Source organism: Bactrocera dorsalis, chromosome 3, assembly GCF_023373825.1.
Source record: "Bactrocera dorsalis isolate Fly_Bdor chromosome 3, ASM2337382v1, whole genome shotgun sequence".
Lineage (NCBI taxonomy): Eukaryota > Metazoa > Arthropoda > Insecta > Diptera > Tephritidae > Bactrocera > Bactrocera dorsalis.
The window spans coordinates 48,943,836-48,967,302 of NC_064305.1; the positions used below are offsets into that span (position 1 = coordinate 48,943,836).

General features: G+C 36.4%; 2 protein-coding genes across 2 annotated transcripts in view; one reads left to right on the forward strand and one right to left on the reverse strand.

Moving 5' to 3' along the window:
* Window positions 1–6,317: 6,317 nt before the first annotated feature.
* Window positions 6,318–23,467, reverse strand: part of LOC105222905 (uncharacterized protein C2orf47 homolog, mitochondrial) — a 50,965-nt gene continuing 33,815 nt past the window's right edge. The window contains 1 exon segment of the mRNA NM_001304985.1: window positions 6,318–6,557. Within this exon segment, the coding sequence (NP_001291914.1) occupies window positions 6,419–6,557 (139 nt within the window). The 3' untranslated portion in view covers window positions 6,318–6,418.
* The window catches only part of LOC125777132 (uncharacterized), a 223,663-nt gene continuing 219,466 nt past the window's right edge, over window positions 19,271–23,467 (forward strand). Inside the window, exon 1 of the mRNA XM_049451354.1 lies at window positions 19,271–19,353. The gene's annotated coding sequence lies outside the window, so the exon portion shown is untranslated. The remainder of the gene's footprint in view (window positions 19,354–23,467) is intronic.

The window sequence follows — 23,467 nt, forward strand, 5'->3', positions numbered from 1 at the left end:
TTTCTATGAAAATTTCGAAGAGGCAACATATCCCATTTACACATATGCCGACGGCATTTTCATTTCGGTAATATGAAATTTAGAAGAGCGAATATTAAGACGATTGTGTTGTGTTATATGATAAAAATAAAATAAAGTACATTTTCAAAATAACATTTTTCAAAAGAATTAATATTTAGTTTAATATTGTTAATTTACAGAATAATTATGGAATGAGCGAAGTCGTAAATTTAATAAACTTATACAAGCATAAATAATCATTTCTCATTTTAAATTTATTATTTTAATTGGTATATAAAATTTATGCCACAATTATTATATAGTAGTCCAAAAATATGAATTCTTATTTTCCCAGAAATACTTTTGTAAAAAAGGGATCTTTATTCTTTTCTTATTATCTTATTTTTCCCAGAAATACATTTGTAAAAAAAGGATTGTAATCCTTTTTCGCAGAAATACATTTGTAAACAAAAGTATCGTAATCCTTTTTTATTTTCCTCATAAAAGAGCATAAAAGAGCAGTTCAAGAGCTCAAAACATGCGCTACATCAGCTACCTACCCGACGGCATTTCGCAATGTGATAAAATAAGTTTTTCAAGAGCTCAAAGCATGCGCTACATCAGCTCGAACCTACCTAACCTGCGCCTTCGCGCAAATGATTATGTTATGATAACAAATGCCAACATACAGATTTGGCAATGGCAATAGCAATAGATTTGACAGTTCGTAAGACAAAGATTTTATGTCGAGACGAAGCGTAATGCCAATCACCGCATACTAGGGATGTCGGAAATGGAATAAAGTATCGATATATATTGTATCAGTCATTTTTGAATATATCAATATCGACATTGATATTTTTATTTAAAATATCGATATATCGGTATGATATGAAAAAAAAAAAAATATTTGGCCTAATCTACTTTTATCATCTTACTAGATAAATACTAACCAATTGACATAATTTTTAATAAATCAAGAACAACAATTAAAGCATTAGTTATTTATTAATCAAACCAATATATATCTGATACATACATAAGAAAAACTCTTTGATTTACGTGTTCGGCTGTAAGCCGACTTCTGTTATTAGGTACAGCGAGATTCACAGCAGATGCCACTCTCTGCGAGAAAACCGAGGACGCAGGCGATATCAAATACTTTAGAGCTATGTCGGGAAGGACTGGGGTAAAATGACGACAATTAAACCAGAATTTTGTTGGATTCTCTTTTCTGTGTATTATAGGCTGATCTAGATATTGCTTTAGTTCGCTAGGCATACCATCACTGGTTGAAGTTGAAAGTAAAGAGTTTGCTGAAGCTGCAGCAATATCTATCATAATTTTTTCATGTCCGGACCACAACGACGGCGAAGATTTTTCGGAATTTGGAATTATGGTAGTGCGAGTGGGTCTGAGTTCAGGCGAAAGTTGTCCTCTACGCCTATGTTCTAAACGTATTTCTTTTGACAGTTCGGTTATTGCGGTGGAAACAGCTAGCGCTAAAATGAATACGCTTAAAGCGTGGGTATAAAATTGTTGCTTTGGTCAGATGTAAATGTCGCTCTAGTGGTTCTAGTTTTGCAATAACTAAATTGAGCAAACTCTTCTGAACAGCAATACCAAATTCGGTGAAAAGCTTTACTTGTTCAAGGCCTCTCTGAAGTAAGTTTGCAATGGGAATCACCAAACTTGAAGTCACGTACTGATCGCCGCTAATTTCTTCAGTAGCTTGCTTAAATGGGGTAAGCAATATTATCAGATCTCGTATGACACCTAACTCTGAAGAACAGTGTGCCCACAATCCTTTTGTAAAAAACGCGGGAAAAGATCTTTACTTTACGTAAATTGTGGGAGTAATGTAGAGGAGTATTTGTTTGGATTAAACAGTTAGTATAAAAAATGATTTAGAAATTTTTGATCATAAAAATATCGTTTTTATAAATACCTTTTCAATACTTATAATATTATATCGATACCTCGATATATCGAAACAATAAATATCGCTCAAAAATATTGTTACATTGAAAAAATTATATCGATATATCGATGTATCGATATTTTTTCGACAACCCTACCGCATACGACTGACGTATCATGTAATTTTCTTTGGTATGTTTGCCGATCCGTGCACGGATGTAACGATTCGACCCCAGGCTTTTTTAAAAATTGAAAATGGGCGTGGCGTCGACCACTTATGGACCAAAAACCGCCACGATTCCGATTACTTTGGCGGAGGGGTAAAAAAACTGAATTTCCGTATAAATGGGGTATGTGCGGATAGGGGAGCTTCTCCAGAGGAGAAATATCCAAAAATAATTTTAAAATAACTTATATTTTTCAAAATATTCACGATTAAAAATTCAAAAATTTGCACTAAAAACACATGGTATTTCTCTAAATTTCACTATTTTTTTTACATTTTTCACTTGGTATATTTAAATATACACTTTAAAGATTGCAATAAGTTCACATTTCACTTTTATTTTGTAATATTTTACCTAAATTTATTAATTTAAAAATAAGTTATCTCACTCATCACTGCAAAGGTTAGATTGTTTACAATTATGAGGAAAACAAGCGTTGCCACATCTTAAACACCAAATTTGCAGGATTCTTAACGATATTTCTTTGTTTGTTTCTTTGCGTGATTCTTTTTTCTATATTAATTTTAATAAAACGTACTTTCCAACATTTTTCAAGTTATAATATTGAGTTGTGAAAACTTTTTCCATCTACATATGTATATGTTTAATTTGCGATTTATGTTCAATAAAGACAAATAAGTAAAAATCTATGATAATATTGTAAAATTTAATCATATAGGGTTGACTGAAGTACTTTCGCGTAGTACTCCTTTCTGCGTTGGCGGCCTTCGGCCGCGCTCTAAAAAAATAATTCTGGTCGAGCGAATACCCGGGGTGACCGAAGTACTTTCGTGTAGTACTCGCGTTGGTATTCTGGTCGAGCGAATACCTGACTCTTTCGCGTAGTACTCCTTTCTGCGTTGGCGGCCTTCGGCCGCGCTCTAAAAAAATAATTCTGGTCGAGCGAATACCCGGGGTGACCGAAGTACTTTCGTGTAGTACTCTTTTCTGCGTTGGCGGCCTTCGGCCGCGCTCTAAAAAAATAACCCTGGTCGAGTGAATACCCGGGTTGACAGAAGTAATTTCGTGTAGTCTCCTTTCTGCGTTGGCGGCCTTCGGCCGCGCTCTACAAAAATAACCCTGGTCGAGCGAATACCCGGGGTGACCGAAGTACTTTCGTGTAGTACTCCTTTCTGCGTTGGCGGCCTTCGGCCGCGCTCTAAAAAAATAACCCTGGTCGAGCGAATACCCGGGTTGACCGAAGTAATTTCGTGTAGTACTCCTTTCTGCGTTGGCGGCCTTCGGCCGCGCTCTAAAAAAATAACCGTGGTCGAGCGAATACCCGGGGTGACCGAAGTACTTTCGCGAAGTACTCCTTTAAAAAGATAATCCTGATACAGCCAATACCCGACGTAACCTAAGCATTTTATTATTTTAATACGTAATATTATTATATATTACCTAGTTGTTTATTAAATTTGAATAAGAAAAAATATGCATGGAAAGATTGTTCATACTCATTTTAATTTGAGATATAATTTATAGACACACTTGTTTTCATTAGAAGGTAATTAAAGAAAGAGGAATTATATCAAAATAGAGAAATTCAGCGAATTGCTCATATTTGCTTATTATCATATGGCAGCACTCCATTTCATTATAATTGTTAGCACATAAATGATCACTACGAGTGTAAAAAGTAATTTTTAAAATAAAGATTTCTTAGGTAAAAAACCTGCTAAAAGTGTAAAATATGGATTTATTTTAAAGATTATAGTGTAATTTAATTAATTTGAAGAAAAAAATGTGAATAAAGTGTGTTTATCGTGCTGAAATAGCTTCTTGAAATATTCGAATTTTGCGAATTTTTGAACTTTAAGGTCGAATATCTCCTAAACTAAGCATTTGCGGACCCTATAACCTTATATATGTTTTTTAATGAGGTACCTTCAAATCGCGGCGCCAAAGAAATCGGAATTGTGCCCAAAAACCATATCTCAGGAACTACTAATCTAATTAATTTTACAGCAAAATAAAAAAATATGTGTGACGGATAATGAAGTCTCGATTATCACTTTATCCTGCGAGAGTATAAAATGTTCGGTGACACTCGAACTTAGCCCTTCCTTACTTGTTTTGATTAAGATTAATCTAATTTTTTTTTTACAAATCACAACTTACAAAATAATTGCTTTTCAGTAAAATGCTTTTGCATTTGTATATTGGGTAGTCGAAAAAGACTTTTCGTATTTTGTCAATAGATGTAGTTGCAATCGTATATCGCCAGTGCTACTAATCACATTGTATCATACCATTTAGTGTTGAAAAAACTGAGATTTTAAGCTTAACTTAATCAAAAAAAAATTAATTTGAGGAAGTTGAAAAGTTACAGCTTTTCAAAAATTAGTGAAAATAATGAAGAAATTCGCTGTATTTTGAAATTTTTGTATATAAAAGGGAAGAATGCCACGCAAGCCACCAATAAAATTTGTGAAATTTACGGAGATGATGCTGTATTAGTTCATGTAGCACAACAACGGTTCGCTCGTTTCCGTTCTGGAAATTTCGATTTACACTGATGGAATATTGTCTCTAGCGGAGAAATTGCAAAAAATTGGTCGGCCAAAATGGTGCAAACACGAATTAAATTCCATGTGAAACTCGGTAAATCTGCGGCAGAGACGTTTGATATGATCAAGCAGGTTTACCCAGATGTTGCTTTAGCAAGAAGTGGTATGTTTCGATGGCACCAGGACTTTTTGGAGGGCCCGGAAGAAGTTGCTGATGAACCGTGCTGGGAAACCTACTACTTCAACAAACACCGACAATGTGACTCGTGTGCGCAAATTTTTGAGCTCAAATCGTCAACTTCGGCAATCGTTTAATTGCCTAACTGTTTAATTTATCAAAATTTGTGATTCATGACATTGTGACAGAGCACTTGAACATGCGCAAGGTGTGCGCGAAGATAGTCCCAAAAGTTCTCAAATGGTGAATAGAAGTGTGCCAAAAAAATTTTAACATGTGTGAAAGTGACCCCTAATTTTTGTATAAATCACAGCCATGGATCTTTGAGTATGATCCCGAGACAAAAAAGATGAAAGGCAAGCATTTTCAGACGACAGTGGAGATCCAAACAGCATGCACTTCGGCTCTCAAGGCTATTCCGAAGAAAGCCTTCCGTGACGCCTTCAATGCTTGGAAATAGCGCTGGCAGCGCTGCATCGACGCAAAAGGAGCCTATTTTGAAAGTTTTTAAAGAATTCTAACGATTGTCTCAATAAATTTTTTTAAATCAACTCAGTCCTATTACTTTCCGGACAAACCCTCTACTCGGATTACCCGTATAAAGCCAACCGGAAGTTTGAAAATTTTGTATTAGGTATATAGGAGTTAAGGAAGTATTGACCCGATTTTATCATTTTCTCCGTATTTCAATAATATATCTCACAGATTGAACAAAATTCTCTGTAAAAAGTCAGCCATCGGCACTGGGTGTGATTTTGCAAGTATCATACCTTAAAGACACTATTTGTGTATATGTTTAATACCGATATATTCATTGGAGCTTGATTCGTATATTGGAAAATGAAAAAAAGATGGAAATTCAAATTATGTTATATCTGTTGTAGTCCGATCTCAATTTCGCACGGTAACAGGAAATTCGCCATAAGGTTATGTACTGAATTTAGTTGAGTAGGTCCTGAGATATGGAATTTCACCCAAAGGTGAGCGGTGTGACACCCTTTTTTCAATATTGACACCGGCTCCTATAAGGTCCTTCCGTACCGTTATCGTACTTTTAGTAGTTGTCAACATTCGCTCAGACTTTTTTCAACATTTTTTTCTAATAAAAAAAATTAAATATTTTATTAAATTTTTTTATTGTTACAAACATACACTAATAACAAAGAAATTCTGAAATTTTTGGAAAAAGATATTTTAAACTCGGCCATTACGACGCCATTTCCGGTGATCCCTCGGAAAAAGATGTAGCTTTAGGTGTTACAAACAACCGTTAGGTGCCCAAAACCATAATTCTCTGCAGCAACATGTGCGAGAGTATAAAATATTGAACTTACCGAACGTACTTGGTAGCTCTCTTTGCCTTTCAAGAACGTGGAACATAAGCATCGTGCTGACTAATTTGAAGCGTTCAAGTTAAATCTATGTCATAGTTTTGTTACGCTTTCGAAAATATGTATTTCATTATAATAATAATTGAATCTCTATCAAGTGTTTACAATTTTATTCATACATAACTATATAATTTTTAAAACCAAAATTTCAGAAAATACAAATTTAATTTGTTAATATATATGTTTATTCACTTATTTTTCTCTGACTAAATCAATTGGCTTAAAATGGTTTAAAGCATTAACAGTCCAATCTGACACATTGCCGTTAGTAAATTCCTTTTTGAAGCGATAATTGCACACAAACACTTTATCTTGATATTCTGGAAGGGATCTAAAAAGAGAAAAGAAAGGAAAGGTTAAGTATATAGAGGTTCGGGTAATTAATTCCATGTCATTTAGGAAGTAATAAACAAATAATGCATGCAAGAGAAAATAAGTTGAGTATTTAGGAGCAGTTATTGTCTTTTCTGTGAGAAGTTCGTAAATATTCCTAATTCTTTAAATGTGTATTGTTACTATTGGGATCGAAAACAAAATCATGAACATGGACTTAAACTTAAAACGAAACAGTGTAAAATTTTCCATCGTCTTCAATAATAATAGATATTACGATAAGTTTTTATGATTACTTTTATCGATTTAGATTGTGACAGGTGTGACTAAGAATTACAAAATTTCTTTGACATCATACTCTATATAATGAGAAAAGGCAGCATGAAAATAATCTAAACTAGTTCGAAAATTATAAACAAAACCCGAATAGATTTGCTAAATCGTGAAGTAAATTTAATTTATTAGTTTATTGTAAAAGGTTTTAATGAGAAGAGTTGAAAAACTGTAAGAATATTATTTCAATCATTTTGTTAGAAAAAAAATATTTTCATCTGGTGGCAACATAAGTAGCCTCAATATTTTGAATAACAGTTTTGTTTCCATTTTTCATTACATTAAGTTTATTTGATATTGTTTTTGTAGTTTGTACGGTATATAATTTACCATTTGAAAAAAATATTGACATTTTCATTTTTAATATTTAAGAAATTATTAACATTTTAATACGGAAAGCCATGAAAACATTGCTAGTATGGTTTGTATTGTTAAATGTTAAATGTATGTGCATTGTGTGCATATGTTTCGTTTGTGTTAATTATGTTTGTATGCATTCACTTAATACTTAAACGTACCAACTGCATGTTCATTTTTGAACAAAAAGGTTTAATAAGGAATAAAAATGTTACGGGGTATAGTCATGCTTCTGAGTAAGCTGTCTCCGGATCGAAAATCCACCAAGATATGCACCCGCCTCTGTGCAGCAAAAAACGCCCATCAACAAATATAACCAGGCACGCCAAATGGTAAAAAACCAGAAATTCTTAATGGCAACTGATTTGCCATACTGTGCAAGGATCCTATCGATGATGAAAAAGGTCCCACTCGTGAATGTCAAACACCTTCCAATCTAGTTGCGTGAGCGTAGCGCAAATAGGCTTGTCTCCAAAATAAGCAATTTAATATGCACAAACAATTTTCACATAGTGCCCTTGAAAAAGGTAACATTGTATCACACTTATCAAATAATAATAAGGAATTACCACTCTTACCAACTGAAGAGCTCTAAAGGCCTAGTAGTTGTGATAAAAGGTATAGAGTCTTCGGTTAACTCTAATGATGTTAAAGAAGCACTGGAAGAATATGGTTCTAGTACTAAATCAGTTGTAAATATAGAAATAAAAACCCACAACCAATGTTCAAAATAGAATTTCTGCCAAATTCTAACCAACTAACGAAAAATGAAACACACCCGATTTACAATTTAAAATATCTGCTCCATATCAGATCACATTATTTGCGGCCAAGTTCTATTGACGACATTACGAATTATTACTTCTTAATCGAATCATTTCTTCTAAAGCTTCACTATTACATGGAGTTTTACCTGTCAACTTTGAACAGTCCAGTTCATCAATTCGAATACAGTCCAAAGATCTACAACGACTAAGTGCTACATAAGCTTGTCCAGCAGCAAACAGTCGAGAGCCCAGATAAATTATATACGGTCGACGCCCAAATCAGTATGCTATTTAAATGTCACTAAAACTAGTTTTATATAGATGTTGCATACTTTTAAGCGCATCTTTTTGGTGAGCTGCTTAAACTTACTATCGCCTTCCTACAATGTCGCTCAAATATTCTACGTTTCAGTACCACTTAAAAAAGTTACAAACATACATACATATATACATACAAGTGAAGCTAATAAAAGCGTATTAAAAAGGGATTTAAATAAAAACGTAGTAATTGTGCAAGAAAACACACTGCAAACTATAGGGGTTGCCCTGTATGAAGAGACTTTAAAACGAAATTGTCTGTCGAAATTCAAGCACGTCGTAACCAAATGTTAAACGTTTTAAAAGGCAACACTGCAAAAATGAAATTGCCCAAAACCAAATGTAGTAAACTTTTTTAAGTAAAAAATGAGCATATAGAGTCAGGGGCGTCGCGAGGATCCAGATCATGGGGGGGTGAGTCCCTTTGAAATGCCGACTCATTTCAAGAATTTGCCGATTTAATGTATATGTTTATAAATATATATAAAATAAGGATATCTTCATTTCTGATAAGGTATTACGGAGAAGTTTGACAACATAATAGCATAATTCATTATTTTATTCTCAAATAAGTATTGTACATATTAGTATAATCATCATTTAATATGTTTCTCTTACAGTCACCGACTAAACCTCGTACTGAGCAGTTGAGTTAGCGTCTTTCTCTGTGTTTACAGCTATTCATATAGCTCTCTTTTGGTGTTTTTTTTTTGCACACCGGTCTGCTTACTTAAGTAACGCGATTAATACTTATTTTAAGTGAGAAATATAATCCAATACTTATATAAGTGTATTATAATTTTTCCACTATGCCCCCGGTGGGCTTCCAGTTCGGGGACAACCTGTTGCTGCGCTGGCCCAAGGTCCCCAACCAAAACGTAAAAAATCGTATCAAAAACTGTAAGATGCTTTTCCTGACTTACCCAAAGTATATAGTGATTAAATCCGATGAGAATACTACACCGCTTTCGAAGGTTTCTTGTTTTCGTGTTTACAATGCCTTACTCACCGTGAGCAAAGATATAAACAAAATTAGTGAATTACGCGACGGCAGCCTATTACTGCTAGTGAAAAATAAGCAAGTAGCAGAAAAGTTTATAAAAACGAAATGTCTTTTCAACATTGGCGCTGTTAGCGCTAGCTATCATCAACATCTTAATTGTAACAAAGGCACCATTTATGCACCGTTCTTAAACGATGTGCCGGAAAGCGAAATAATAGAAGGACTGAGTTCTTACGAAGTTTCCGCGGTTTATAAGTTCACTCGCAAAGTTGAAGGTGTTATAAAGACTACTGGTGTTATGCTAATATCATTCAGCAGTTATTCCCTTCCAAACAAAATAAACATCGCATGGAGGATGACCTCTGTGCGACCGTACGTGCCTAATCCAATGCGCTGCAGGTCATGTCAGAAATTGGGTCATACGCAAAAACATTGTAAAGGCTCCCCAACATGCGAAATTTGCAATTTTCCCTCTCCACACGATAATGACTGCATCCGAGTTATGTGTGCGAATTGTTCTGGCGAGCATCGCTCTTCTGACTATACGTGTCCAAAGTATATGCAAACCAAAGAAATTTAAAAAATAAAGACACTAGAAAAGTGCAGTATGCACGAAGCCCTCAAAAAGTATAGAGAAAATACTCCCCTCCCTTCCCTCACTGCTAGCTTTGCACATGTGCTTCAACCAGCAAAAGAGGTATCCTCTGAAACCACCACACCAACAAAAATTTCAGCCATCAACAATTCCACAAAATCTAAAAATACTCATAGAACCGCCGACAATGGCTTGCCTACTACATCAAAACAAAACGCAGAGGTCACCTCTGCACCTAACTCATCATTAAAATCTTTAACTAGCAAAAATCACTCATCAATTGCCAACAATAAGCATATTTCCATCAACAAGCCTACATCGATCAGTTCTGACTACAACAACGTCTCACATTCAGCTAAAAATAGCAGCGACAACTGTACCCAACAAGACTCTTTCTTAAATCCCAAACTTTTCATTCCAACAACAGCCTCTTTCATTTCTAACTTAAACAACTCCTTAAACTCGCTTAATAAATATACTGACTTCAAAAATACTACTACCAACACTACTGTGCAATCTAATCCACCTAATCACGAAAATCTCTTTCCAACAACAAGCATTTCCAACGATAATCAATACTCTACTGAACATACGGAACAAATAGAAAATGACTCTGAATAAATACGCTTAGCTTTTACTCTCTTTTGAACTAGTACTCAATTGGTGACACTCAGCTTCAACTGACTGCTCATACGAGTTGAAATTCTAGCTCTCTTCTGTTTCCCTTTTTCTTTTCTTAACGGATCCGCGACGCACTTTTCCACTCACTCCACTTTTTCCCATGTAGATCTTACAATGTGCACCGACACACTTGTCACAGAGTGCGAATGGAGTATACTCGATCACCTGCATGGAAGCGATCACTTCCCCATTGTACTAAAATTGCACCTAGGTTCAACAACTAAAAACCACAAAATAAATAAGGTATTCAAAACTGATTACGCTGATTGGGAGAAGTTCCAGACACATTGCGAGATAAATAGCAATAATACCCCAATATCTGACAACCCTAACCAAGAAAGTGCGAGTTTAACAAAAATTATTCGTTCAGCAGCGAATGTTAGCATTCCTCATACAAAGCCAACAGCAAGTTCAAAGAGTTTTCCTTGGTGGAATAAAGAAATCGCTGAATTGCGGGCAAAAAAACAGACAGCTTGGTATGAGTACAAACGGGCTCGAACACTAGTCAACTTAAAATCTTTCAGGAAAGCCAATGCTCTTTTCCGTCGTTCCGCGAAACAGGCCAAGCGTAAATGTTTTCAGGATTTCACAAGCAAAATAAATCCTTCGTCTAGTCCTAAGTTAATATGGAACGCTTTAAAAAAACTTTCTGGAGTGCCTAGAAATCTAACCATTCAATGCGTAAAGGGGCCAACAGGTTTGGTAACCAATCCATCCAAAATTTCCGAGTTATTTGCAAACCACTATTCTGAAACAAGCTCAGATATTTCATTCAGCACACAGTTTCAAACCTCTAAAACCACCACACTGTCCGACACTTCCTACTCTGTCTCCCCTCTTTCTTTTTCTGCTAGACAAATAGAAACCAGCATTTCACTGTCTGAATTCGAGTTCGTTGCATCTACCGTTAAGGGCAAGTCGCCGGGGCAAGATAAAATTTCTTATCCAATTATCAGACATATGCCGAAAAGTCTCAAGCTCCGATTGGTAAAGCTTTATAACAAATTTTCAATACTGGTGTCTACCCCCAATTTTGGAAAACGTCCTGTGTTATACCAATACTTAAACCACACAAATCCTCCGATGAACTTGCTAACTATAGGCCGATTTCCCTCCTTCCATGTACTGGCAAAATTTTGGAAAAGATCGTGGCAAACCGCTTGATGTGGTATGCTCAGCGAAACAAGTTCATATCACCGAATCAAGTCGCCTACAAAAAAGGTCAAGGCACGTTAGACGCTTTAATCCAACTTGACTACTTCATTACTAAGGCTTTGTCCAGCAAAAACCACGTGTCCGTACTATCTCTGGACTTCCACAGAGCTTTCGACAAAATTGGAGCCCATATTATTATTCGACAACTTAGAAAATGGAAAATAGGCCAGAATATGATACGTTTTATTACCAACTTTCTCACAAACAGAAAACTCAAAGTCAACGTAAATGGTTTTCTTTCTTCAACACTCCCGCTTTCTAATGGTACGCCGCAAGGCTCACCTCTTTCAGCCTTCCTTTTTATCATTGCTTTCGATGATATTAGTAGGATGATAAAAAATTACAAAGGAGTTGGGCACCAGATCTATGCTGACGATGTCCTAATCTACACAAAAGTCTAATTTAGCTCAATCCTTATTTACTAATATACTCGCCAGAATTGAGACTTGGTCACTGGAGTCTGGTGCTTCACTTTCTTTAGACAAAACACATATCCTTCATGTATGTAGGAAGCAAAATTGCAACGGTATTTCACTTACCCACAACCAAACTAACATCGAATGTAAAACACAGCTGAAATTACTAGGGTTAATTTTTGACTCTAAGTATAATTTTAATGCTCTCTGTAAATATGTCAGAACTCGTCTAAGCATTCATTTATTCATCCGAACACACTAGTCAATGTTGTCAGAGCTTTGCTAACTTCAAAAATAGATTATGGGCTCCCCATCTATGTCAATTGCTCCAAAAGCAGTATCAACCTTTTAAATGCACCATACTATTGCGCAATACGGCGAAGTCTCCGGGCGTTTCCAACCTCGCCAATAAAAACGATAATGGCTGAATCTGGTTTACCAACTATTCAAGATAAAATTATAGATTCTTCGCTCCAAATTCTTGCGAAAACGGCTGAGAACACCAACCCATTACTAAATACAACTATCACCCATGCCACGAAAAAAAGAAAAATTCCAAGAATACAATCGGCTATTTTGAGATGCTTAAGTTTCGCTGAAGAAAATAATATTTTACGTAACACAACATGCAAATTCACCACACGACATCCTCCCTGGCTGATCAATGATAAAATCCTAAAGAATAAGCTTATGTTTTTGTCCAAGCAAAACACACCAAACGAAGTCTTTCAACAAACCTTTGCTGAACTGGAATCTAATTAAACAAATAATGGCTGGAAGCTATTGTTTACGGATGGCTCCAAGTCCATCGATTCCACTTCGTTAGCAGTTGTCACTGCCACAGGAGAAATTATTTGCAATTGGCTTCTCCCCTCAACGAGCTCTGTATTTACCGCTGAAGGATCTGCTATCCCTCACGCAGTTAATCACGCAAAAAAGACTAAAGGAATGTTCCTCATCTGTACAGACAGCAAATCGTGTATGTCTGCAATAACGTCTCCTTTCAATCGCAATCCCATAATAGAAGTTATCAGGGACGCGGTCATTGGTGTCCCTCAGAAAATCCAAGTAATGTGGATCCCTGGCCATGCCGGTATTTCAGGCAATAACTTTGCAGACCTCGCTGCGAAAAAAGTAGCCAGGACTCCTGCCTTAACATACTATGCCTCATCCAAGCAAGACATTTCTAACCTTATTAAGCACAAAAAACATCAAAAAAACGCAAGCGAATGGAAAACATTTAAACATCACTACGCGGACATAAACCCAGCCAGAAATCGAATAATCTACTCGTCAACAGTTCCAACTAGCGCAATGAAGACATATACTCGATTAAGGATTGGACACACTATCATAACACTCGCCCACTTACTATCGGGTAAAAGCCCATCCATTTGCCCCCTTTGCGAGGACACCGCTTCTATCAAACACTTACTCACACTCTGTCCGATGCTTCACTCAACAGCCCACAACTCTGGCAACATTGATCTCATAAAACTACTAAGTGAACCTTCAGAAAAAAACGTTATGATTGTTTATAGATTCTTAAAAACCAACGATTTGTTAAAACATATTTAAGCAACTTACACCTTTACTAACCCTTAGCAAATAGAACTTTTTACCTAGTTATAATTACAAGGCGGCTGAAGGCCTCGTAGCCAGTGCTGCGTTTATGTATTTATATAATAAAACTCCTCTTGTTATAAGAATTATTATAAATAAATAAATAAATAAAATAATGTTTCTCTTAATATAAAATATATATATTGTTCAGCGATTGAATTGCAAAAAATATAAATTTCTGAGTTATATTTTCACTCTGCGATGTTTCAACATTGACCATTTCCCAACAACATCGCGCAGATCGATTTCGTCTACTTTATCCTTTGAAGAAGAAAGCAGCATCAAAGAATTCAAACGTTCATCCCCCATTGTTGTACGCAAATCCTCGAAAACAAATTTCAATTTACTAAAAGAACGTTCACAAGAAGCTGACGTGACAGGAGCAGTCATTATGTAATGAACAATTTTGTACGCAGAAGGAATGACCTTTCTCAATTTGTACGCTACTATAGAAATGTCATCGAAAGATTTACACTCTTTACATGAATCAAAAAGAATTTGTGTTTCAGCAAAAATACAATCTAGATCTTCACTGAAGAACTTAGGTTCCAATTGCACAACAAATTGTATAGATTCTATTGTAATATTACTTCTTTTAGCTGGAATTCTGAACATCTCTTGAATGGGTTTAAAGGTTGACATAGTTTCTTGCAAGTTATCTTGAATACAATTTGTGAAATTTTCGAGGACAATTTTGAATTCTTTTCTATAAAATGTCTGGAAATCAAAATTACAAGCAGTTGCTGGATTATCGTCATATTTCTTCGGAGCACTGCGTGTTCTGTGGTGTTTCGAAAAGTCATTTTCAGGGTTGATCTGACACTTCGAACTTAAAAAAAAATATATTCAACCACTGTTATTCGAACATTGTAGTGTTTTAATAATCCTCGTGGAAATTACGAAAAGGTGTCTTTTTAAGCTTGCTTCCGCAATTATAGAGCTATTTATTGCGTTTTACTGAAGTTAGAATTTTCATAAATGCCGGCTAGTGAATTCGCAATGGATATGACGTAAAAATTAATGTGCAATAATATATTTTGATGAAAATCTTAAAAATATTCAATAAGTTTTGACAACAAATTTCCGGGTACTTGGCAACTCTTACTGGAATTGCCGAAATGAACCTTCAAATTTTTAGTTATGATATTAAAACGGCCGAAAATGCCGACTCGTTCATAGATGGGGGGTGTCACACCCCCAAAAAGGTACAATAATTTTAGACATAATATCTCCTGGTAACCCGACATATGGGCCTAATGATCGTAACAAAATGCCAGATTTAGTTGATTTTGCTGTAATCCAAAATATAAATAAATTGCCCACACATGTACTGAACTATCTTCTGGTCACTCTCATGTAATAATAAAGCTGTCAACAACCCATATTCGTTGATCCAAAAGTGAATCGAACATGTTATAAAACGAATTGACTAAAATATAATATAAAAAAAAAATACATGAGTAGTCACATTAATGCTGGGTACAAAATGGAAGAGATATTGTCGAAAGCATAGGACAACTCAATGATATAATAACTAACACTGCTGTTTTAGCAACACAAAACCAAAGCTATAAGCTGCATGGTTTCAGAAAAATCACTAAAATAGAAAAGTTTGTAATTGAAAAAAGTCATGCAAGACGAGAATTTGGGCTCGAAGTAACGTGGAAAAAGTTAATTGGTTTGCAAGTCACCTAGAATAGTATTACAACCTAATTGCCCAAGGAACAACTGTCAGTCTAACCCAACACAGCTAGCTAACCAGTCACTCGAGTTTTTTTAAGACTTCACCTTCCGAAATTATTAGACACATAAAAGAACTTAACCCCAAAAATGTTAATTGAGTTCCCAAATATTGATGTAGAGGTGCTTTCCTTGCTCTTCAATACTATCCAATTTCATGGAAAAAGTCGCAGATTATCTTTATAGATAAACCTGGGAGAGATTTAACTCAGCCGTTTTCCTACAGACCAATCAATCTTCTACCCGGTTTTTATAAAATATTTGAAAAAGTGTTACTATCAAAAATGTCTCCTTTCCACCACGAAAATAATAAAATACCAACGCACCGAGTTTCATGAAAAACGTAGCCCGATAGACCAAGTAAAAAGAATTGCTAACGAAATAAGAAAAGCATTTGAGTACAAAGAGTACTGTTCATCTATATTCCTAGATGTAGCTCAGGCTTTTGATAAGGTGTAGCATGAAGGCCTTTTAGAACAATCACTTGTTCGCCATGGTACATGCGTAAAAAAATATTCATAAAGATCTTCGTATTCCTATGGTAAGGAAAGAAGTAGAGGACAGCAGAATGAATATATTGGGTAATCGAAAAAGTCTTTTCGTATTTTGTCAGTACATGTCCTTGCAGTAGTATATATCCACTGTTATCAATCACTTTGTGTCATACCATAAAATGATGGAAAGGTGAGATTTAACCACAAAACAAATTAAATTCGGGGAAGTTGAAAAAAAGTTACAGCTGTTCAAAAATGAGTGAAAGTAATGAAGAAAATCGCCATATTTTGAAATTTGAAGAAATATCAAGAGGCTGCAATCGCAACAGACAGCCGAACGGTTTTTTACTCTACTTGCACTCCTTCTCTCTGAGAGCACTCATCAGCAACTCGGTTAAGGGAACTGTGGGACGAAAATTCTATGAAAAAATGCGGCGACTAACAGAAGGTTTCAAGACCGGAGCTTACTCTTGTAGAACCCCCCGAGGTGATCTAGTAACCGATATCTAGAAGATACTAAAATTATGAAGGGAACACTTCTCCAGCCTTATATGAAGAGGCTATTTAATCACGACGTCGAAGAACTGATAAGGAGCGTGCATCAACTTCTTTGTAGAATATGGTCGGGCGAAAGCATGCCCGATAATTTAAGTGCACTTTGCCCAATCCACAATAAGGTTCTCTTGAGCATATTGTGTGAAAGATTAAAACCCACCGTCAACAAACTGATTGAACCTTATCGGTGTGGATTTAGGCCTGGAAAATCAATAACTGACCGGATGTTCACAATTAACCAAATCTTGGAAAAGACTCGTGAAAAGAGATTCGACACGCACCACCTCTTCGTGCGGCGTGGTGTATATATCTTTCAAATCATTCAAGTAATATCACCTACATTTGTACTAGAGATGAGCGATATTGCGTTTTTTCTATATCTGTGATTTCAGTGATTGCTATTTTTAAATCACTATGAATATCATATCATGCTACTGCGATCGCAACTAAGTCGACGTTCAAACGGAGACCATTTGTTGCTGTTGTTGTTATAGCGGCAGATTCTGCTGATTTGACCGAATAAAAGTCCGGATCCGTTCCATTTACGTAGACCCAACTGTCGTGGGAACAACGGAAACCTTTTGGCGGCAAAATCTCCTTTGGGTCCGGTAACGCGAGTCAAGTTTTTCCGCCTTTCTTTAACTACATACATTTACTTATACATTTTAGCAAATGTTGGAGCGGTTCGACTGTCTCGAAGTTCCTGGCTCATTATCAATATTTATTGGAGCTTCCGAGTTAGAAGGGGTTTGAATTACAATAGTTGTAGTATGATTTGCTTGTTTCTATTAGTAAAGTAAAAGTTAATAACTTTATATTCAAAAATGTTTAATTATTACATATATACCATACCCTGAATAAAGCGGTTACTTTTCTGCTTTTTGCTATTGTGATCACAATTACTGTACTATTAAAAAATCACAGTTTTACAAGTTTATTGTGAACTGCTATCGCAATCGCAATTCACAAAATCGAACAGTTATCGCAATTCACAGGTTCGAACTGTTATCGCAATTCACAGTTTCGAACTGCTATCGAAAATCACAGGTTCTAACTGCTATCGCAATCGCAGTTCATAGAAGCGAACTGCTATTTATAAAATGTGATCGCAGTTGTGATATGTCATTTTTCAATCACAGTGAAAAACTCACCGGTAGTGAAATATCGCTCATCACTAATATGTACAGGAAAAATCCTTACGACACTTCTTACGACGATGTGAAAATAGGTGAAATCGTATGGGGTTACCACACAGAAAACGGGTTTGTTAGAAACTAATAGTGCGATCAATAAATAACAAAATGCGTCAGAGATATTGGGTCTAGTCATTGAATCCCATTTGATCGAAAACCTTCCCGATTCGATCGAGACATTGAAACCGTATCGAAAACAAAGTTTTCGATCTTACGAACACCAACAACGAAAATACATTGCAAGGAATGTCCTTAATTATGTTTAAATGTGTATTTTATATACATACAATAGACAAAAACACGCAAAAAAATATCAATTTAAAGTACATATCTAAAAATTTTTCATAAAGGTAGAAAATGATACGGAAAACTATAACGCGTTTGTATTATGGTTTCATTTACAGGTTTGAAGAGATGTCTGAAACAGGAGGTGGGTCCTTCAGCTCAGTCAGTTAAATCCATTCGAAAAGAATGTCAGTAGTAGACATATGTATATCTGTTGAACGATTAAAAGATATTCGAAATGTTTAATGTTCTCCAGTAACTGCAGCATATATATAGCTTGTAGAATGACAGAAATTACATTAAGAATGCAATAGAATGAGGGAAGACTCAGGGCAAAAGCCCAGGCAGTTTGTTATGGTTTCCTAAATATTCTACTACTAAAATGGCCAAATGCCTCAGAAAAGGCACGAGTGTGTTGCCTTTGCTATCCAATTTATTATTTTAAGTACGTTTTTGTTAAATTTGAAATATATTTCGATTATTAAAATTCATAAATATTAAATTTACCTAGTTTTGATTAAAATTTTATTTATTGTATCAAAATATTGGTAAATCTTTTCTATTTTATTAAAAATATTTGAAGAATCTATTTTTGTTTAAATTATTACAAATAGTTTTGTTTAGTATTGTATATTTTATATGTGTGAAAATAGGCCTCTTGGGGAACCTAACACCCAAAAAATATTGCTAACGCGACTATACTGCAACCTCTTTACTATTTTTAAGACCTTTTATTTAAATCTCTGTGCCGAAAAATCAACTATTTCGATAAGGTGATCTCAGCTGTTGACGACTATATAATTCTTTTGTTACTTGCATGTTTCTACAATGACATATTCATTCTAATTTTTATTTGGTATTTTCATTACTCATATACTATTTTAAAAAACTATATTAAATATCGAAATATGTGTGTATGTGTTGCAGCGTATTGTTTATGCTGCTTGATATGTGGTTGTTTTCAAGTGAACAATTTAATACATGTGTGTGTGTTTAATGTTATCTGATCTGTAAATTTAGGACTTTTGTTTACCCATGCATTGCTTCTGCTGTAAAAATTTAGGCGAAAGATGGTAGTAATAGTGTGCTTTCTGTTTTATATTTGACCAAGTCTAAAAGAACACAATGTATATATGTATATATATATATTGTTACAAAAGTAGTATTAAGTTGTATTTGTATTACTATATGCATCCCTGATTATGAACAATAGCTGTAGGTATATGGAATAGCATTCGTCTTGTTGTAGACATCTGGCGCCACGGCTGTCTGCTTGTCGAAACAATAGACATCTGGCGCCGCACTGTCTGCTTGTCTAGGTAAACAATTGCTGAGTCTGGCGCCGCGACTGTCTGCTTGCGTCTGGCGCCGTATAGCCGTATGTTCTGGTAATTTCCAGACGCGATATTCTAGAAGGACACGTCGGCATCAGCGAGAAGTGCGTGGCTATATAAGCCGTGGCAGCGCCAACGTAATCAATCAGTGCTAAGAGTAAACTGCTATAGTGTAGACGAGTTGTGAAATAAAGAGTTGTTGAATTAAATTAAACAGTGTTGATTTTATTTGTCAATCCAGAGATACGAACCTAACAAAGTAAACTAGCAAGAGTAAATTCGTAACAATTGGTGTCAGAAGTGGGATTGTCAAATAATCCAAAATCAAGATGGTTAAATTCGGAGAATTGAGAATTCAGCAATTAAAAAAGGAACTGGAGGAGCGTAATTTGCCGATAAGCGGGCAAAAGGCGGATCTGCAGGCACGATTACGTGAAGCAATGGAAGCGGATGGAATTAATGTGGACGAGTTCGAATTTGTTGGGCCAGAAACTTCTACAAAGGTAGAAGAAAAAGTAGAAGAACAACGAACATCATCGAGTGTGGACATGAACATGCTGTTAGTGGCTATACAGAAAATAGCTGAAAATACAGAAAATGCAGTGCAAACAGGAAATCGTCTGGCACAGCAAATAGCTGAAAATGCAGAAAAGGCAGTGCAAACAGAAAATCGTCTGGCACAGCAAATAGCTGAAAATACATCACAAATAGCAGACAATGCAGTGCAAACCGAAAATCGTCTGGCACAGCAAATAGCTGAAAATACATCACAGTTAGAGTCTCGCCTTACACAACAACATCGTTTGGTACAACAGATTACGGAAAATACTATACAACTACAAAAACAAGTGCAAGAGAAATTTTCAAAATTTGAAGACGAATTAAGCACTTTAAAAAATGACGAAGAAAATTTAAAAGCAGAAGTTCTTCAATTAAGTAATCGTGTGCGAGAACTGCAACTGCATGGCCCTGCACCATCAACAAATAATCAAAGATTGAAGGCACCCACATTCGATGGAAGTATTCCATTTCAAATTTTCAAACTTCAGTTTGAAAAGACAGCAATGGCCAATAACTGGAATGCAGCGGACAAAGTAGCGTCCTTGTTTGTATCATTGAAAGGACCTGCGGCAGAAATCCTTCAGACTATTCCAGACTGTGAACGGGACAACTATGAGGCATTGATGAGTGCGATAGAAAGACGATATGGTAGTGAGCACCGGAAACAAATATACCAGATCGAACTGCAAAATAGGGGTCAGAAGACGAACGAGTCATTGCAAGAGTTCGCAACTGAAATAGAACGACTGGCTCATTTGGCAAATGCAGATGCACCTGTGGATTACATTGAGAGGGTAAAAATTCAATGTTTCATAAATGGAATTCGTGATGTGGACACCAAACGCGCCACATATGCATTGCCAAAAAGAACGTTTGCCGAAACGGTTTCGCACGCCCTCACACAGGAAACAGCTTCCCTACTAAGTAAACCAGCACACAAAGTACAAAGGGTTGAAATGGAACAACCGGCGCTGATGGAAGAAATATTGAAGACTCTGAAGACAATTGCTGCACCGCGAGTAAATACAACAGGAAGATGTTTCAACTGTGGAAAAGCGGGTCACTTTGCCCGAAATTGCAATATAAAAGTAAACCCATCAAAACGGAAACAACCAACTGATAACGAGGACGGAGCATCCACATCTCACAAGTCGTTAAACTAAAACGGAACAGTTCAAAGGGGCGTGAGCTGGTTCCCACAACTATTTGCCCCGCCATCTCGATATCACAAATAGGTCGCCATGACAACAATCTTACTATCAACGGCATCGTAAATGGACGACTGTCAACGCTTACTTTGGATACTGGTGCCACACATTCAATTATCCGACCGGATGTGGTAAGAGGAACGGTTGAACCATTAGTCGGTTGCAAGCTTCGAACGGCCACCGGAGAGGAAGCAGCTGTCGCGGGAAAAGTGTTTTGCGAAGTAATGATTGGTACCCTGGAAGTTAATCACACCTTCATCGTAGCAGAAATCACGGATGAAATTATAATGGGAGTAGATTTCATGATTGATCACGGGGTTACTTTGGATTTAAACAAGCAAATGCTGTTTTGCCAGAACATGGAGATGCCTATAAACACCGGATATGTGACCAACGTTGAAAGTAAGAGGGTGATTGTTGATGATAATCAGAGTATTCCACCAAAATCTGAGGCGATTGTATGGGCTAAAGTGAATGGAGGAGGTGGGACTGAAGAATTGTGGATTGTGGAACCAACAAAAATAGATACACCCATATTGGTAGGAAGAACGCTTGTGAAAATTAGAGAAGACGCCACCATTCCGGTCAGAGTAGTGAATGAATTCAACACGCCTATAAGGCTGAAGAAAGGAGCAGTAATTGGACAGTGCCAGAATATAAGTGCAATAGCACGATGCGAACGGTCAGAACAGAAGCCTACTATTGAGCCACAGCAGATAAGTCCTACACTCCTAAACAATTTGCTGAATGAGGTGCATGGAAATGAAAAATTAAAAGCAGAAAAACTATTAGAAAAATACGCATCCATATTTGCAAACGAAGGAAACACAGGAAGAACCGGCATTGTCAAACATCGCATAAATACCGGAGACGCTAAACCAATTCGACAAGCTCCGCGTAGGGTTCCACTAGCAAAACGTGAGGATGCTAACAAAATTATCGAAGACATGCACAAAAACGGTGTAATCGAACCTTCAATAAGTCCATGGAGCTCACCTATCGTCTTAGTTAAAAAGAAAGATGGTAGCACCCGTTTCTGCGTAGATTATAGGAAGTTGAATGATGTCACAAAGAAAGACAGTTATCCTCTACCGAGAATCGACGATACATTAGACACCTTGTCTGGAGCGAAATGGTTTTCTACATTAGATCTACAAAGTGGATATTGGCAAGTCGAGATTGATGAATGTGACCGTGAAAAGACCGCTTTCAGTATGGGCGACGGGTTGTGGGAATTCTCTGTGATGCCATTTGGGTTATGTAATGCGCCTGCAACGTTCGAGCGACTGATGGAACATGTGTTAAAAGGACTCAACTGGAAGACATGTTTGGTGTATCTTGATGACATTATCATCATGGGAAAAAGTTTTGATGATCATCTGAAAAATCTAGAGGAAGTCTTTCAGCGAATAGCATCAGCCGGATTACGCTTGAATCCCAAAGTGTTCATTATGGAAGAAGCAGGTCACATATCTCGGACATAAAGTGTCAACTGAGGGAATTCACACCGAGGAAGGAAAAATAAAAGCAGTGAAAGATTGGCCTCGACCCACCAACATTCATGAACTCCGCAGCTTCCTCGGCTTATGCACGTATTACCGCCGTTTTGTACCTGGATTTGCGAACGTGGCTAGAAGTTTACATGATTTAACAAAGAAGAATCGCCCGTTTGTATGGCAGTTGGAACAAGAAAAAGCGTTTGAGCAGCTTAAAGAATTACTTTGTACGGCGCCGATGTTGGCTTATCCAATACCTGGAAAGAAATTCATCCTGGATACAGATGCGAGCGCTTATGGAATTGGAGGTGTCCTGTCTCAGCTCATCGACGGACAAGAAAGAGTAATTGGGTATTACAGCAGAGTGCTCGGGAAACCAGAGAAAAACTACTGTGTGACGCGAAAAGAACTACTAGCTGTGGTGGAATGTGTAAAACATTTCCACAAGTATTTGTATGGACAACGATTCTTGCTGAGGACTGATCATGCAGCATTAAAATGGTTATTACAGTTTAAGAATCCGGAAGGCCAAATTGCACGATGGATCGAAAGATTACAGAATTACGACTTCGAAACGGAACATCGAAAGGGGATTCACCACAAAAATGCGGATGCATTATCACGTCGCCCTTGTCCACTGGAATGTAAACATTGCTCCAAATCAGAAGGAAAAGAAGGTATAATCGACGTGCGATTACTGAATATAGAACCGGAAGATGATTGGACTCCTCACC